Below are 18,594 nucleotides of genomic sequence, written 5' to 3'. Positions count from 1 at the left end.
TTGAAAACCACTGATCTAGCCTGGAAAGGTTGAAAACCACTGCAGTGAACATCCCCCTTGCTCACAATCCCTCCTTTGCCTCCTAACACTTGCACGGGACAGGAACTTCACTTTGCCATGTCCAAATAAGGTGTGACTGCATCGGAGAAGGATAACCCCTTCCCCCTAAGTGGGGAAGCAATTAGCCCTCTGAGCACAGGGAGTCTTCATTTTGTTTTTGTCTGAATTCCCTCTCCCATGTGCTCAGTGGGCCAAGGAATGTCACAGAGTGAATTGTCTCCAGCCCTTGCCTGGAAAGACAGGTTTCAGGGGATGAATGGAGGTGTCTGAAGGAAGCTCACTCTCTTGTGTATTTCTTGCAGTATCTCCAAGTTTGCCGCAGTGGCCTGGGCACAATTTCAGGGAGGCTGGAAAAGCTGGTGAGTGCCACCTTATTATGCTGAGGGATGAGCGCACTCACTTGTGTCAGGAATAACACTGGTATCTCGGCTCCTTCATAGGTGAAGCTCTCCGGTTCCCATTTGACTCCACAGTGTTACGCCTTCATCACATATGTACAGGTAAGTGGGCTAAGTTTCCTGTGAAACACATGCTTCAGCACGAAAGGGGGGTATCAGGAACAATGAGAAAATCAGCAGTGCCTGTTTCTGAACCCTCCATGGTGTGCCCGGAGGCTGTGATCATTCCAAACTTCAGCTTACCCTATGTAAGCATGGCAAGAGACACATTCTTCTTCAGTAACGAAGGAATTAAACTTCTATGCAGACAGAGCAAGAATATTGATTTCAGCTTGGGAAAGGGAGGGAAGTGGCTGATGTGCTGGTCTTTAAGCCATGTGTTAGATCACTTTCTATTTATATGCACGTGTGGATACTGACATGTGGCTTCTTTGGGCAAGTTTGGTATTACTATTAACAGCAAATGGAAGAGACTCTCCCAATACAACACAGCCACACACCACAGACATTAATATAATTGGCAATCTCTGCTCAAGGTGATGGTGTGGGTAAGGATTAAGGTACTTTGACAGATATGTCTAAGGATGGTTGAGCAAAGGGTGCTTCAGGTCAGGACCAAGGGGTATTGCCAGAGTCACGTAGGGGAGACCAGAGCTGGAATTACAGGGGGAGCTGTAGCTCAGGGTTAAGCTATGTTGGCAGAGTTGGGGAGGATGGGGGAAAGCTTGCATAAACACCTATCCCTGGCTCTGGCAGTGCTATTAGCTTCTCACTTTTATAAACCTCCAAATTCCTCAGTGAACTGTTAACATTGCACTAGCCGCAAAGAGGACATTTGTCTGCCATGACTTGGCTACGGGCTGTTCTTGCTAGCCCTATGCTAGCCCTAGCCGTGCCCTGTGCTTTCTTCCTTCAGAACATCCACAGCGAAAGCCTGAGCTTTGCAGGGGCGAAGAAAAAGAAGAGAGAGGATGAAACTGCTGCAATTGCTACAGTCATGGTGAGCTTGATTCACTCCCTGTTAGAATCTGGTTGCATGCAGTGGATATAGCAGTGGTGTTGATTCCTGAGATTTTTATCATGAAGCTTGTGATGTTTGGTGTTTTCTTAAAGCTCTGTCTCTGGAAAGCAGGTAAATATACCACAAACTCCGCTTTCATTTAAGTAAAAACAAAGTTTGTAGCCCTCCTGGCTGTGGAGAAGTTTGAAAATAGAACCCAAGTATACCCTAAAGGCTCAAAAAACAAGGCAAACAACAAGAATCTGACTTTTTTTAATCTCCTGATTTTTTTGGTGCTTGACTGATTATTTTGAACATTTGGGGTTGGCAATACTAGCACATTTCTGTTGCAATGTGCTGTTGGAGTGTCTTGAGAAAGATGGAGCGTTTCATTTGACTAAATTAGGTCAATAATTGCAAGTGAAAGTGACTGAGTTGGAAAAGTGAGAGTGGGAACTGGAGGGTTAGTCTCACTGCTTAAAGGTGCGTGACCCTTCGTATTCATCAAAAGCATTTTGCTATCTGCTGTTAAGTTTACAGCTGGTCAAATTTCAGACACTCCTGTGCCATTCAAGTGAACCGGTGCTTTGCTGATAAAAAGCAGTGAGGATAGCAAAGACAATGACTTCCTCACTGCTCCCTGAACGTAAGGTGATGCTGCTAAGGACAGCAGATTTACCTGGAGTTGGATGCTGCCTCCTGGTTGGTTATTAGAAATGAAGGTCATAACAGAAAATAAATGGAGCAGAAATGCAGTGAGAGAGTCAGAAATGGGTGCTGCCTAATGGAAAAACCCAGCTCGGGAATGGTCAGAAGAAAGAGTTCAAAGCCATGGAGAAGTACCATGGAATACCCGCTCCAAAGGTACTCCTGATCCAGTCAGTTTAAAAACAATCCTGAACCTAAGTTGGCAAGGTTTGGTATGGAGTTGATACTTGCTACAAGGGAAGGGATGGTGCCAGTGGTGTGGTACTGAAGTAGTTCACTGACAGTCTGGGGTTGTCTGAACCAGAGATGGGCTAGAATTACAGTAATGAAGCATCATGTTCACCGTGTTCACTGAAGGTAGGATGAGAAGTAATGGGCATAATCTGCAGTAAGGGAAATTTAGGTTAGCTATTAGGAAAAACTTTCTAATTATAAGGACAGTTAAGCTCAGAAATAGGCTTCCAAGGGAGGTGGACAAACACCTGTCAGGGATGGTCTAGGTTTACTTGGTCCTGCCTCAACCTAGGGAGCTGGATTTGATGATCTCTCGAGGTCCCTTCCATTTCCATGACTACGTCCCTTGACACGAGAAAGTGGAGTTCTGTATAATGCCTTTAAGCAATTGGCAACTTTGGTAAATAGGTTTTTAAATCTCTTCCATTCAGTTATGGAGATCCAGGCTGATGGCTGCAATTTGAGAATCATATGAATGTGTGCGTTGTTACACACCTGGGCTGCTCACACTGCATTAAGTTTACTATGGGAACCTTCAGAGTTCACTTCCAACCTTCCTTTTTTTGTATTATAGGCCAAGGTGCTTCGGGAGACCAAGCCAATCCCAAACCTGATTTTTGCTATAGAGCAATATGAGAAATTCCTTATCCATCTCTCCAAAAAGTCAAAGGTAATCTGCCCTCCTCTCCAGCAGTCTGTGGCTGTGTGTGGCTGAAGGACAGATGACAGACATACAACAAAGCAACATCAGTGTGAAAGGCTGTCGTACCACTACTTGGTTTTCTAAATGAATGTTACTACTGCGGTTATCAATGCAACTTGCCATAGAAGAAATTAACCATCATGGCAACTTTCTCACCAATCCTGGCCTGACTTTCTATTCTAAATTGACGTTACATTCAGCCAGCTGGCATCAATGCAGGCACTTGGAGAAGCATAAGCTTTCTGACGACTTAGTCATTTTGTATTTTCTTGTTGAGTAGAAACTGAAAGGGTTAATGCCATTGTTCTGCCCATTCATCTCAAGTGGTGTGAAAGAACCATTCCTAGCCAAGGCTCTCAGCTGAGATGACATCAGGGTAATATACACATTTAGGGTTCCTGCCTACTCCTACCCAGGGCCGGCTCTAGGATTTTTGCCGCCCCAAGCAAAAACAATTTTGCCCCCCCCCCCCCACTATTTTTCTTACCCCCCCCCCAGCCCCACCTCAACTCCACCCCTTCCCCAAATCCCCAGCCCTGCCTCCTCCCCTCCAGGCTCTCAAGCCTAGGAGGGAGGGAGGGGAGGGAGAGGGAGAGGGAGAAGCAGCGCGTGCGCCGCGGCCACTTGGGGTCTCCTCCTCCCTCCCAGGCTCTCAAACCCGGGAAGCAGGGGGAGATCCCGAGCGGCCGCGGCGCGCGAATCAGCTGTTTCGCGTGCTGTGGCCGCTCGGGATCTCCCCCTCCCTCCCGGGTTTGAGAGCCTGGGAGGGAGGGCGAGCAGCGGTGCGTGAGCGGCAGCAGCGGAGGTGAGTTAGGGCGGCCGGGGCACATTTTTAGGGGCAGCATGGCCCGTGCCAGAATGCCGCCCCTAAAAATGTGCTGCCCCAAGCACCAGCTTGTTTTGCTGGTGCCTAGAGCCGGCCCTGCTCCTACCTCCTTAAAAAAACCCATAAAGTAGGTCGCTTTGTTCATTTGAAAGTGGTAGCAGGGGATGTTGAACACACCCAGGATGAAAGAAAAGGAGAGTGAAAACATCAGTCTGTCACCTAGACTTTGCCCCAGTCACACACTGCTATTGGGAGGAAGGTGAGCTAGGACTCTGCCCTGGCACTAAGGGGAGGAGCGGGCAGTGATAGAAAGCTGCATTACAACAGGTATTCATGCTGTAGCATTCTCTCCTAGCAATCAGCCTTGAAATACTCATTTTCTTTTGGTTACGGTAGGTGAACTTGATGCAGTACATGAAGCTGAGCACCTCCCGGGATTTCCGCATCAACGCGTCCACGCTGGAGAGTGCGCTGCAGGAGAACAACACTGACGATGCTGAGAATGAACCAGACAATGACCAGGTCAGAACTCACAAGAGCAAATGCCAGGGCTCACGGAGGCCACTCTCTCTGAGATCCAGCTGAGGCTGGACTTTCCTTGGGCGTGTGTTAAATCCATGTAAAGTGAGCCTACCCTAGTTCCATCTTTACAGGGGAACCCCTAATCTACTATCTGCCCATTTCATGAGCGAAATGGTAGAGACCCCACTCTGCTGAGCTAAGCACCACACTGTCACGTCACAGGGATGGCACTTTGCCCTGATCTAGCTTTCACTTAAGATGCCAGTTTTATTTTAAACTGAGACATTATATACAGTACTTTAGAAAAGCCCACATATTCATTCTGCTGTGTGTTCCCCATAACTATTGATTTTCTAGCACGGGTGAAAAGAATCAGGTTTGACTGGTGCCTTTACACTCTTAATGCTTCATGGCTTTAGGACTGTCAGTGGTTATAGATTTCTCTTAACTCAGGGACACTCATGCTGCATTTTGTTGACTACTATTGGCCCAACAGGCTTGTACCTAAGATGGGGGAGGGTGTGTGTCCAGGATAAAATAATTTATAAAATGCTCTGCAGAACAAAAACTTCAAGAGAAGCACTGCCTTAGATTGCTTTCCATTCCTGTAGTGTAAAGGGGCCCTTTCCTCATTTCCAGTGCTGAAAGCAAAGTAGCCTATTAGCCTTTCTTAAGCTCCCCGGGAAAGGAATCTGTTCCCCTCTGACTGATGCATTTGTGAGAGTGCTAGAATGTCCTGGGTCCTAGAGGCTTAATCTGTTTGCTCCCTTAGGATCTACTGTAACACATCAGTGGTCAGCACCTTTTGGAGTAGACCCTACACACACAATAAGGAGGCTCCTGCCTCAGAGCTTATACTCAGTCTGATTCCCAGATAAAATAAGCATGCATTAATGGGGCTTTTCTCAGTGGCAGTATCTGGGTGAGGAACACTAGCCCTGATGTGGAAAGAAGAGAGCTAGTTCCCATTCTGTGTGAGTGGTTTCTTGAAGTAGATAAACTGTTATGAGGTTAGAACCACAGAAGCCTGTTCTTCAGTAGCATAACTCATGCTTTTATTGATATTCGTTCCCCCCTAGACTGTTGCAGCAGAACAGCCAGCTGAGAGCCAGGAACCCAAAAAGAAGAGACGACGAAAAAAATAGAGCTCCTGCCTCCTTGTCAGAGTAACACTCACCCGGCACAGCTTTTCTGTTGCAGACGGGCAGCAACGCCCTGGACAACTGTACCTATAAAGAAATTGTTCTGGCAGTGGAAAATAACGCGTACTCATGAACTCTCCCTGGCCTGCTTGAGCTATGCTGGTCCAGTGATGCACAGTCTGTGCAAGACCTTGTATTTTACAGCTAAAAATTCAGCCTTGGGTAGGCTGTTTAGACACTGGTCTGGGAGCTGCCTTTGCCATTAGAATGTGCTGCTTCAATGGAGTCCTCTCCCTCAGCCCAGTCCCTTCTTCTTAGAACAAGATGAGATTTGTCACCTGGGCTGGTTTGCTACCTGGAGCCCTGCCCTTGCAAGGACCCCCAAGCATTGGCATTCCCTGCCAATAAGTTAACTGTTTGAGAGTCTTACAGTCTGGTTGTCTCCAGCTCTATTTTCTTTTCTCCAGTGAGCCTTTGGTTATTTCGATAAGCTGATATATATCCAGAGCTTCACCTGAAAGACAGTTGTAAGCTAAGTTACTTCCACTTGAGCACTTTCTGAAAGCCCACAACATAAAAGTGATAGACAAACACACACCCCAAACACCATGTTTTCCACTGTTTTGTGCTTTAAAGGCCCTAACGCTGCTCCCTCTGTGAATACAAGATCACTGCAGCCGTAGGCTGTAAAGATAGGAACAGAGAAGCCAGCTATGGTGGTACAGTGAAAAAATGGAGCAGTTTATTATTAATATTCCTGTGGTTGGACTCTAGTGTTCTCTTGTTTCTGCTGACTTTAGCTGTAATGCACTTGGCTGCTTTGGTCCATGTTCCTGGAGAGAAGTTAACTGAGGTTCCTCTCACTAGGACTTGTTGCACCTTTCCTAAAATGCACTTTGGCTTAAGCTTTATCAATAAAGGTTGTTTAAAGGAGTATTGCGTGGCTTATTCGAAAACCATGCATTGAACTATTCACATTTCCAACTGCCTACTCCTCTGTGCTTCTAGAGTTAGGCAGTTGATTCTTTACTTGAAAGAACAGTCTCGCATTTCAGGAGGTATTTAAATAGCTGCTACTTAGTTACTTATTTGCATCAATTAAAAGATGTTTGTCAAGTGATGAGTAATTATCACTTTATCCTGAATTGGTGGGTACTAGTATGACTTCAGCTTGGATTGTCTGCAGCTTTCTAAACAAGGCTGTGCTGTGCTAAGAACAGTCAATGGGAGCAAGAAGAAAGCACTAGTGTAAGACTGAGGATGTGTTTACACTGAAGCTGGAGGTGTAATTTCCAGGTCAAGTGTACATACCCCCACATTAGCTCACAAGCTAGAGCACTAAAAATAGAAATGAGGGTGCAGGTGGCAGGATGGGCTAGTCACACGGAGTACAAGTCCCATCTGAGATCTCAGGTATGTACTTGATTGGCTAGCCTCTTATGGTGCTGTGGCTACAGTTCTAGTTTTAGCATGTAAGCTTGATGAGAGATAGCGTTGGTATGTCTACTCACCCTAGAATCTATACCTGCAACTCCAATGTGGACATACATGTAGGAGTGACAAAGGGACAGCAAGTTAAAGGAATTTGCACAATGTTACTGCAAACCCATCACCCAGCAGGGAGGTGGCAGTCCTCTAGGACTTGCCCCAGAATTTACACCTAGAACAGGCTTTAGCTGGGAGTTCCACATAGTGCCATTGGATTGGAAATGCAGGCTGGCCTTGATGCTGAGACAGGAACTTTCTAACAGCTGGTACAAGCAAATATGTGGTCATTTTCAGGGTGCCTCGTCTTTATACAGAGCTAGGCAACTGCCTTATGGGAATTTGGTAGTTTGTACCTAGCAGGTGACTGTGACAGAGCAATGCTCAATCATAGAGCTCCTAGCTGAACACAGCTCTGTGACAGAGCATTTAAGAGCACGTGCCACTTCCTACAGATGGAGATTAGCTGTTCATGCTTCAATAAACTATAATCTGCTTCTCATTCCTAGCTTGTCTGAGATGATACTTACCTGGTGGGATGCCATATCTCCTCTCCAGCCCACTTGGATTTGACGGAGTTAGACAATCCATGGTCACCTCCTTCCTTAAACACAGGTCAATATCCACAGCACTGAAAAAAGCCACTGACTGAGGCAGATCCTGTAGGCCTAGTTTATAGGCAAACATGCACCTGAAAGAGTCAGAACCACTGCATGTAAATACTTAATCCTTAAGAGTCTTTCCCTTCTCAGAGTAGGCAGCTGATTCTAGCTCTGTGGTAAGAGCTACCCTCAGACCTGCAAATGGGCCAATTAGTGCTTTGTCACAGCTCTTCACTAGAGCCACCACTACTTTGAGATCATGGAAAAGATCTTTACACCGACAAGGAGCAGGACCCTTTATCCTCTGAGACTGCCCTGGCAGGTGGGAGACTCATCGAGGCAGGCTTATTCTACTAGCAACCACCACAAGGCAATCGCTGGGTATTGCAGCTTGTTTGCCAAGAGCTTTCCTTCAGTGCTGACACTCACTTTCTGTACAGCTGGTTCTATGGGACTTTAAAAGGCAGCAAGGACCCTGATTTCACAGTTAGCAACACGCTTGGTCCCCTCTAACAGAAGGGGAAGAACTGCTTTAATCAAGCCCAGTCCTGCCTGCAGTAATAATAGCTTCAAAGAACGTTAGTCAGTTGTTTAAGATTTTGCATCCTATTTGCACAGCACTTTGAAGATGTAAAGTGCTTTATAACTACACAGTAGCAGGAGGGTTTGGTATTGCTGAAGAGGAGGTGGGAGGAAGAGAGTCAAGATATGTTCAGTTTCCCTTCTAAGAAAGGAAGAACCCAGACACTTAACTCCAGTTCATCCTCCCCCTCAGTGTGGGTGTGTCAGATTTTCCCAATGTGAAGCCCACTGCCACCAATGGATGGTGCAAAGCCATAAGTACCAAGGCATTAGCACCACATGGGCACAGAGATGCTCTGTTTACTGGCAGCTCTGCTTTGGCCTACTTCACTGTAACAGTGCTGGGATGTGCAGATACGGGGACTCGTGTAAAATTATTACCTCAAAACTAATTTTTAAACTACAGCTTAAAAACCATGTGGGTTTGACTCACTACAGCTGCCTCACTGCTCTGACCACAATGCAGCCGCACAATGGAAAGCTACTCGTGGAAGGACCCAGGGGCCAGGAAGGAGTCATGTCTGCTCTGGTGGTACAGGGCTTTAACGTGCACACATGCTAGGAGCAGTATAGGAGCATTTCCTGGCACAGGAGCATGGCAGGCACTGACAACCATTCCTGCCCCTGCTAGGAGAACTATGAAGCTTAACTGCTCTGCATTCGGTTATATAAAGGAAGATTCTTGACACACACACAAGCCTTCAAGATTTGGAATTTTAAAAGCAATTAGGTTCTAGTTCAATTCCCACCCAGTGGCTGTTGGGCCTGTGTGAAATTGGGTGGGGTGGGGAGGGATGGCAGGTATTCACATCAAAAACCCAGTACCCCAATTTGCCTGTTAGAGTGGTTAAGGACTGACTGCTACAGAGCCTGATAGCCCTCTCACTCTATAGATCCCTGTTTAGATCGGGAGTGAGGCTCACAGGAAGAGGGAAGCTTGATCTGTAATTGCCTGGGTGGTGAATGAAAAGGAACTCAGTCTCTGATGCTGCTAACTTGACTCTTGGCCAACTTCACATTCACCAAGGACAAAACATAATTTAAGTGATGGACTGTTTCTTAACTTTCCTACCATACCAACACTTTCAGCCTATTCGGTCTCATCAGGAAGCACATGCCCTGCAGTTTTGCCCCTATGAAACAGCATGGTTGGAATGTGGCTGGGTTTTTTAGAACCTTTACCGTGTTAGGAGGTTGGTGATCTGCAGGGCTAATGCTGCCCGGTAGCGATCTTCATCCTGGACCAGGTAGTGCACCTCATCATGAATGCTGATGCAAAAGCGCCCATCAATGTTGAATTCTTCAAAGAGCCATTTCATGGACACCAGCATTAGGTGCAAGTAATCTACAGCTGAGCTCTGCACCACCCAATTCACTCTGCTGGTTACAAACTGGAGGAAACACAAACCAGAAGCTAGAAGGGTTCCAGAACTGCTTCTTATAGCAGGCACATTCCCTGGGGAAGTCTGTTCCCGTAGGGTCACACTCCACCATGGAACAGTTGGTGGTAACAAGCCTCAAAGGGTTGTGTCATTGGGGCAGTGTGTGAGGATACAAAATTCCATTCAAAAACAAAAAATAAAACAAAACAAAAAAAGCCCCAAACACCCACTGGAGTGAACAATTACAGAAGGGCATAGTGATAGGATACAACTTCTTTTGTTATTTCCTAGACACTAACCAACCCTCACTATACAATTGCCCTTTTATAGGATCATGTTCCCAGCATGCCTTTCAGGGGGGGTTGACCCTTTAAATCTAGCAGAAGCAAGCAGCCTCACCCCTGAAGGAGCCATTTACAACTAGTTACTGCAGCTGTCTACGTGCTGGTGAGTATGCTGAACTCCTGTTATGTTATCTCTTATTCCTGAGGATATGGCACAGGCCTCTATGGTGTCAGTGGGTTCAGCAGGCACTACTCCCACCTCTGAGTCACAAGGCCATGGGCTTTAATTGTTTCACCGGGACTGGGGTTCATCCCCAGTACTGACACTGCAGAGCAGTACTAGGTGTATGTTGCACTTCTGAAGATGCCATCCTTCACATGAGACTTAAACCTATCCCCATTATGGGCTGTTCTGGGGGGAAATGAAAATGCCTGTGGCAGTTTCTAGAAAGCATTGGGGCTAATCCCCTTGTCTTGACCAGCTTCCTTCCCACAGGGAAGTGGCTGCAATGTTGCAGACTATGAACGGGGTGGGGAGAGCTCAGTGGTTTGAGCATTGGCCTGCTAAACCCAGGGTTGGGAGTTCAATCCTTGAGGGGGCCATTTAGGGAACTGGGGTAAAAATCTGTCTGGGGATTGGCCCTGCTTTGAGCAGGGGGTTGGACTAGATGACCTCCTGAGGTCCCTTCCAACCCTGATATTCTATGATTCTATGAACTGCTGCTGTTGCATTTGACTACAGAGGCCCTAAATTGCCAGGGCCCAATTTTGCCCACACACCTGTGTGACTTCCTTGATGTCAGTGGTTCAAGTGAGGGCAAGTTAGACCCCATTGTCTACTCCATAGCTGCAGAGACCCCTGGGGTATGAAAGGCACTGTAAGAATCTAGCTTTGATTCAGTCTGTAACTCAGCTTCTGACAATTGATTCTGGAGCATTTGCTGAGTACAGAGGGGGTTTATCCTCCAAGTTAAATGTTGTCCTTGCTGTAGCACAACCTTCAAGCAAAGCTGCTGTGCATCACTGTCTGTCATAGGGCAGCATTACTGAGAACTACAGCTGCACCAAAACTTACATAGGTGGAGCTCCAATAAACCTGTGGTTCCACAGGATGATCCAAACTGTTCCCAATCCAGGGCAGTATTGGCAGCCAGCCAGCAGTCCCATGGCCACTCAGACTTTGCACAAAATAGAGCAGGATGCAGTCACTTAACTACTACAAAGTTCGCCTGTTCAGACTACAGTTCCCAGCACGGCAACGTGGAGTGTTGCTAGCTGGGCGCGCCAAGGCCATCTCACTCAAACCGACAAACACCAAAAGCAAGAGTTCTGCAGGGCCGAGTCAGAGCTGTGCGTCAGGCGAGGGTTTGCGCTTACCTCGCCCTTGACAGCAGCTGGCTCCAGGGCTCTGCTGATGCAGCAGCCCAGCACTGGGGTTCTTGGGGAGGCAGACATAGCAATGCTTTCCAGCTTGTTGAACATTTCTGACTCAGTCCCTCCAGCCCACACACGCTGGCATACCACATCCCACTTTCCTCTGTGCGACCTGCAGTGTGGGGAACAGAAGTGTCACATCATCTTCCCCCAGGAACATGCCACAAAACAGTTTCTGCAGAGGCACTGGGGTCCGAGCTTTCAGGAGCTTCATGATCGATAATAAGGGGCTCAGCTGACTAGCTTTTCACTTCTGCAGATTTAGGTTTCTGGCACATCAGCGGACTGGCAGGAAGTGAAGCCCCCCACTAAAGGAGCAGGGGGTTCTGCGTCAGCAGAGCTACATGGAGGTTCAGAGCTGGAAAAGCAGGGATGCTCCGGTCAGGACTGAGATGCATTGCAGAGTTGTGGGGACAGACGAGAGGAGGAAAGCCCAGGATTGCAATAGCAGATTAGGCTCGAAGTGCATTGGCAGAGGCTGGTGGGGAAATCTGAACAAAACCTGACTATTTCACGGCTGTCTCTTTCCTTGCACAAAAGCTAAAATTGCCCTGGGCCTCCAATTTCATTTGATTAAGAGAGCTGTTGACTTGCCTCTTTCACCAGCATCCTCTTTCTGTGTATACCAGCTCTTCTTTCCCCTTGTTACTGGCACAGGGCGCATTGGAGGGCTTGCACATCCCATTTCCCACCCCAACTCCCTTTTCACACAAACAGAGGCTCTTCTCAAGCTTTGCTCCCTCACCTCTTCGTGGTTTCTCTCCGTATCCTTCGCACGTCCTGCCAAGACACAGAGCCATCCTCTGCCCTCTCCACCAGTAAGCCCAGCTCTCTCACTAGCCACTCCCCTTCCTCAGAAAGGTGATACCTAGAAAAGAGGAACCAGTAGGGATAAATGGCATCTTAGACTTAGATCTCCTGGAGTTTCAGGAACAAGAGTCATGGTTATGGAAAGGAGCAAGCCTGCTCAGAGGCTTCAAATGAATTAACTCTTGATTGGCAAGAAGCATGAGCTCCACATTCAGGACACTGAGACCAGGACAGTAAGAGAGCCCAGCAGTCTGCAATGTGCTCTACCTTCACCTCATTAGGAGGGATTTGTCTATGTCAGAGACAGACACCGCTTCCTCTCAGGCAGCTCCATAGGGGCAGCCAACCTACCAAAGGACCCTTCTGGTCCAAATCCCAGGAAGAATGACCCTGCTGGAGACAAACTGAGCTAACAGTGCAGCAAGTTTCTGGCCAACTCCTTCAACAGTGGACACAACAATGCCACAGGCAGATCACGTTCCCCACAGATTTCTACGTCAAAGCTCTGCTAAGTTAAACCACAAGGCAGCACTCACCGCCGGATCCCCTTGGTGACTGCATACATCTGCCGAGCCTTCTCCGCTGCCTGCTGCTGCGTCAGCCGGTGGTTAAACTGCATAAGCAGGCGCTCTGCGAAGGGCTGGCCTGCCCCATAGATGCGCCCATAGTTGAAGACTTTGGCATGCTCCCGGCTGATCCCCACCGTAGAGGCCGTCTTGCTGTGCAGGTCTGTGGCGTTGCTCTTCTTCCCCTGCAGAGTCATCCAGCCAAATGCAGTACAGCCTGGGGGGCAGGAGAGAGGAGGTCAATGCAGACTGGAAATGGGTCTGAGTCAGATGGCAATGCTACGTCCTGGCCCAGCACCCTAACTGCAGTCCATGTCACATGATTGCAGGGCAGTGCTGCTCCAGCTGAACCTCTCACCATGCATGCCAGCAAAATGAGCCTCCCCGAGGACAGCAGCTATCCAGAGCTCCTGGGAATCCACATCTGCTCCAACCAGGTGGTAGCCCGGAGGGACCTGGACCATGGCTTTAAGCTCGCTGCCTACCCGGTCAGCCTGTGAACACAGATTGATGTCACTTTGAGCATGTCCTCCTACACCTCCCTCCCCTACACCATTACCAGGCTAAACAACTTTTCTCTAGTGACTGTCTGGCCTCTGCTTTCCTGGAAGATCACAACATGTGGTGTTAACAGCACACAGCTCTTCCAGTGCAGAAATGCCAGCCAGAGACACTCCTGACAAGGGGAATACAGGCAAGGAGACCAACTATTGCCTTGCTCCACTCTTACCCCCCTTCCTTTGCGAGGGCCTCTGCATCCCAGATGGAGTCTAGAAGGTCTCCACTGATTCTAACTGCCTTTTCATTGAGGTCTTGCTCTCAGCCCTTGATCGTCTGGATCTCGTCAGCCCTAGGTTACTAGGCCAACTCATGTCAGCGAGGGAAGAGGGCAAAGGATTATAAAACCAGCCTCTGAGATCTACAAAGTTCACACCCAACCCAAGACATACCCCTGCTCCCCCAAATCGGATTTCTAATCCAGGACAGTTGTCACTCGCTTCAGATCTCCTGCCCTGTAGGGCAGGAGAAATCCCACACTACTGTGCTCCACAAATAATCCCTCTCCAGAGCACTAAAAGATAGTTCTGTACCCGGGCGTTGCTGGCAGTCAGCCAGGTGGGTTCCACAGCCCGACGAGTGATAGTCCCTGCTGTTATCACCTGTGGCAGGATGGCTCCATAATTACTCTCCTCATCATAGTCTGGATGTCTGGAATAGAAGCGGAGCGTCACTGTCTGCCCACTGGAGAACAGTAGGGATGAAGAAGGCCTGGCTCTGGCTTTTCCCACACTGAGAACTCAGTAACTGAAGGATTTCCCAGTGGCTGTAGCCGAGAAAGATTCATCACATGGGACTGAGTTTCTGAAGTCCTTTTATAATCCCAGCTTGGGGTCTGATTGCTGAGCTAGTTCCACAGTCGACACAGGCCAGAGAGTTGAGACTGATGGGAGGATGTAAGCAAAGAGACTATTCCCCCTGTACTGCCCCAATTCTGACCCCCTTAAGGATTCAGGTTCCCGTAGTCTCAGAGAAAGGAAGGTCCAATAGTCAAAGGTCAGATTTAACTGAACAGGGGCCACTGACCTGTATGGCATTTCCTCACATACCTAGTTACTGATCGAGGCAACTCCCCTTTCTTCAGCCACACCACCATCTGGGAGCTGTCGAAACAAGAACACATGAGGCCAGGGCTCCAGTGAGACAGACTGGGAAGAGAAAGGCTATGAACAGCAGCAGCTGAGGCAGGTAAAGGGAAGATCACCCTGGATCTTCGATTCTATTTGGGGAACCCCCAAGTTTGCATCCCCTTTTCTCGTGTTCTTTCCTTCAGCTGCCCAAGGAAGCCTAAAAACACACTAGAGCCGAGCATGCTGTCTCCACTGTGCTTCTAGCCCGGGCCATGCCAGCATGTGCCGAGGGCAAGGCAGTTTTAATGATCAGTTAAGTAGGTTTTTGGCACTTATGACTGCCAAAAGATTAGTTTGTGGGAGATGTTTGTCCTCTTGCTTGGGTTGAAGCAGCACATTCTGGCACAGCGCACACACCTACAGCCCAGTTCGTACCCGTTCCCATTAACAGTGGCTGCTGCTCACTATGGAGGAGTAAAAAGGTGCCACCAATGGGCAGAGTGATCAGGAGCCACTCAGACATTTGCCATTTTCCCACCTTTAACTGAAAGCTACATGGAAATAATGCTTTAAACTGAGGGATGAAAATTTCAGCTTAATCCAGACCATGGGGCAAAATCATTCATTCACAGGATGGGACATTGAGGCTGTGATAAGAGATGGGGCTTCATCCCTCAGGCCTGCTTTCCTCCCTCAGATCCTGCAACTCCAGTACCGCAGTTCAGATAAGTACCCTGTACTGTGGTCAGCAAGCTGCCAGGAAACAGACAGTGATATTTAACATGGGAGGAGCTCCCTGTCCAAAAAACAGCAGTGGCCAAGGGGCATGTTACAATTTAGAAGTTACTATACTCTGCTAAGAGGAGTTAGTAGCAAATCTACCAGACCCCCAATGTGTGCATTTATCTGCCTGACTCCTGGAAGTGCTAACAGTGGGGGCACATGTACTCTCAGACTATTACAGATATACAGAAAGCTCCTTCTGCAGCACTAATGTCTAATCCCCACACCCCTGTCCCTAGGAATCCTAGTGGAGAGATTGTCCATATTAGATCTAGCTGGGCCTTGACATTCCCCCGACCCTTACCCATAGGAGCACCTGTTGAACTGCCACTGCATTCCTTGGGAGTTGAAGAAACTTGCCCCTCCAGCCCCAGGTCCACAGTGCTAGGATGCTTGACCCAGTCTGCTTGCTCATTGTTTGAACTCCCTTCCTGCACTTACCCATGATTAGAGTTTCATTTTGGCTCTTTGCCTAATCCCTTTTTTTCTTAAGTGTGCAAAGTTTGTGCCCCAGATCAGCCTCTTTGGAGGCCTTCAGTGCTCCTTCCCTCATCAGCGCTAATGCTCCTCAGTGCCTTAGCATACAGAGGTGCAGTACGCTACAGTTCCTGTGCAAGTCCCGTTATCAGTCACTCAGCAGCAGATCTCCCACGGGTGGGGGCTTTGCAGTTTAATTGGGGGAGGAGAGGAATTAGTGTCCGACTATCTCACCTAATTCGCTTGTGAGCGTTCCTCCAGAACGAGATCATTTTGTTAATTTCAAGGGCCCTTGTCCCATCAGTGCCCCCAATGCCAGCCCGCAGGGTGCCATCCTCCATCTTGGGCAAGAAATCCTTGGCAAAAGGGCTTCCAACGTTGTTGTCATTCCCATCCTTTAACAGCAAAGGAAAGGAGGTTGGCTTGGCTCAGCACGTTGGGCGGTTATTATTATGAAATAGAAAGGAAGCCCTGGTCACTTCCCTGCCCCATTCCATATCTTTACAAGCATGTCCTTAACACCAGCCCTATCGCGAGCTGCTGACCAGGGCAGGTGGCTATATCAAAGAAGTGGGGTCTGAAGAAGGCGCGCAAGCGCATTCAGCAGACAGGAACTGGGAGGCTAATCACAACCCTGAGTGGGAGGAGGCAGAGGAGGGAGAGTGAGGGGAGATGAGAGCAGAGAGGATGAAGAAGATGAGACTGTGCAAAGCCTTGAAGGAGAAAGTGAGGAGCTGGGACTTGGTCCAGTTAGGCCAGTAAAGGGCTTTAGGGGGATGGGTAAGGGGACAATCCCACAGTTAAAACACTTGGCGCCCATGTGCATTTCAGTGTGGAACTGTTCAGCACACACCAGGATTTAGCATGAGGACAGCCAGAGCTTAGTTGGGTCAGTGCAGGAGGAATGGTCTCCAGATGTGTCACTCACTCACTCCCCCTTTGGAGCCAGCCCTGGGTCTCAAACACCACACCCTGCACTCCAGGGAGGGCTCAGCAGCAAACAAGAAACAGCCTATGGACTCCACACTTACCTTATGAGGCAGCCTGAAGAACCAGCAGCCAGGGATGTTGATATCATTGTAAGGGCCATTGCCATGGTGATATGTAGGCTGGCTCTCGGCACACTCCAGCTCCAGGTAAGCAGACTCTCCCTGAAACCATCCAGCATGAGACACTTGCTAAACTTAGAGCCAGAAGAAGGAAAAGCCTCAGGGGTGGGGGAAGCACCCAGTTAATGAAGTGCCACCTCAACTACACAAGCACCTGACTCCTCACACACTATAATGGAGACATCCATTGGGCTCCTGAGAGCAGCATCCTAAAGGGTCCCTGCTATGGAGGGAGCTGCTCCTCGTCAGCCATGCACGATCCTGGGCCCTCTTGTTCTGCTTGGAGCAGCACCTGTGCAATGAATCCCAGTTAGCTGACACACTCGCAGTAGGACGTTCCATTTACCTGTCCGGACCCTTTAGCTATTCTGCCCGTTTCAGCTTCCACATCAGTATCCATCTCCAACCGGCTCAGCTCCTCCACCTGGGAACAAAGGGGACAGAAGGATCAGAGAGCTTCTTAGTATGTGCTTTGGCTTCCCAGTTAGATCAGGGGCTGCCTGGATAGCTCTTCCAGGACCCTCTCATAGTGTGAGGCTGCTGTTCTCCAGCGTGTTGTTGGGCCCACAGCTCTCCAGCTTCCTCATTTTTAAAGTGAGTTGTGTGTTGGTGAAAGGTGTCGGCTTGATATCTAAGAAGACTTTAGGCATCTGTTTATCCTTGAAACAGGTACAGACTAGGAAGCCGCAGGGCAATAATGTGCAGTAATGACCTGGAGAGAGAACCCTGGGGCAAATGGGGAATTCAGGCTCCATAGCTATTAGTCTCTGGCCTCTCTGCCAAGACTCTCAGCAAAGAGACCAGTTCTTTTCACACAAGCCGCTGAAGAGCCATCAGAGGACAATAACTCAGTCACTTATAACTGCGCTGGATTTGAATCAGCAGCATAGACGAAAGAGGCTCTGTACCCAATTCCCATCCAAGCCGGCCAGTCCCCTTTCTTACATCACTTTAAGTGGATATAAGCACAACAGTGTTTAACCAGCCAGAAAGTAGCTGTGCAGAACAGGATGGGAGCTTAGTGAATGGCTGTGAGAAGAGGGCCGCTGGGCTCCAAAATGGGGTTCTCTGTTCTGGGCTACAAGAAATTCTCTTGCTTCTCACTACTTCAGATCCTCCCTTCTTTCCCTCAACCCTCTCTGAAATGACTTCTCAGTTGCTCCAAGTCACAGGCTGCTAAGATTTGGCATTAACAAATCTCTGAGTAGGGTGGCACCTGGCCAGACTTTTAGTAGCTCAAACCAGAGGGACTATGGGAGTGAAGAGGTCAGATGTCGTTTCAGTGGAGTTGACCTGAATTCAGTATTTTTTAATGTTCTGTTCATATATTTGGGGGGGAAAATCAAGATTCCTTTCAGGGAAATGACCATGGAAAGCAACACCTATGTGAATCAGTCAAGGCTAATGGAGACAGCCAGCCACAGGAAAAATGATCAAGGAACCAAAGTGGATAGTTGGTTTGTTTGAAGGTGCCAGTTCGTTTGCAGGGCAGGAGCCAAAGGCAGTCGGGCCCTCTCTTCTAACTCAAGCAGGTGGACTTTCTGTCCATCACGCTTTTCCAGGGGGAACAGGTCCCTCGGACAAGTTTTCTGAGCCTCTACTCCAGTGTTTCCCAAACTTGGGAGGCTAGTTGTGTAGGGAAAGCCCCTGGCGGGCCAGGCAGGTTTGTTTACCAGCTGCGTCTGCTGGTCCAGCTGATCGCGGCTCCCACTGGCCGCAGTTCGCTGCTCCAGGCCAATGGGAGCTGCTGGAAGTGGCGCAGGCCGAGGGACGTCCTGGCCGCCGCTTCCAGCAGCTCCCATTAGCCTGGAGCTGCGAACCCCAGCCACTGGGAGCCGCCATCAGCCGAACCTGCGGAC

At 48.7% G+C, this 18,594-nt stretch overlaps 2 protein-coding genes across 5 annotated transcripts in view; one reads left to right on the top strand and one right to left on the bottom strand.

The window, feature by feature from the left end:
• FANCI (FA complementation group I) overlaps positions 1-5,670 on the top strand; it is a 40,421-nt gene extending 34,751 nt beyond the window's left edge. For all 3 annotated transcript variants that reach the window (XM_034783424.1, XM_034783425.1, XM_034783426.1), the window contains 6 exons: positions 363-419; positions 501-560; positions 1,375-1,458; positions 2,975-3,070; positions 4,326-4,451; positions 5,531-5,670. In XM_034783424.1, coding sequence (XP_034639315.1) covers positions 363-419; positions 501-560; positions 1,375-1,458; positions 2,975-3,070; positions 4,326-4,451; positions 5,531-5,596 — 489 coding nt within the window. In that variant the 3' untranslated portion in view covers positions 5,597-5,670. The remainder of the gene's footprint in view (positions 1-362; positions 420-500; positions 561-1,374; positions 1,459-2,974; positions 3,071-4,325; positions 4,452-5,530) is intronic.
• POLG (DNA polymerase gamma, catalytic subunit) overlaps positions 5,485-18,594 on the bottom strand; it is a 23,199-nt gene continuing 10,089 nt past the window's right edge. For both annotated transcript variants that reach the window (XM_034783427.1, XM_034783428.1), the window contains exons 12-23: positions 17,082-17,159; positions 16,658-16,777; positions 15,861-16,021; positions 14,346-14,399; positions 13,830-13,947; positions 13,097-13,232; positions 12,709-12,955; positions 12,108-12,230; positions 11,306-11,474; positions 9,445-9,653; positions 7,609-7,769; positions 5,485-6,107 (exon numbers count right to left, since the gene is read on the bottom strand). In XM_034783427.1, coding sequence (XP_034639318.1) covers positions 6,043-6,107; positions 7,609-7,769; positions 9,445-9,653; positions 11,306-11,474; positions 12,108-12,230; positions 12,709-12,955; positions 13,097-13,232; positions 13,830-13,947; positions 14,346-14,399; positions 15,861-16,021; positions 16,658-16,777; positions 17,082-17,159 — 1,641 coding nt within the window. In that variant the 3' untranslated portion in view covers positions 5,485-6,042. The remainder of the gene's footprint in view (positions 6,108-7,608; positions 7,770-9,444; positions 9,654-11,305; positions 11,475-12,107; positions 12,231-12,708; positions 12,956-13,096; positions 13,233-13,829; positions 13,948-14,345; positions 14,400-15,860; positions 16,022-16,657; positions 16,778-17,081; positions 17,160-18,594) is intronic.

The sequence above is a fragment of the Trachemys scripta genome, chromosome 10, assembly GCF_013100865.1.
Source record: "Trachemys scripta elegans isolate TJP31775 chromosome 10, CAS_Tse_1.0, whole genome shotgun sequence".
NCBI lineage: Eukaryota > Metazoa > Chordata > Testudines > Emydidae > Trachemys > Trachemys scripta.
Note: the sequence above shows the minus strand (reverse complement) of the source record. Positions and strands in the feature narration are given on the sequence as shown.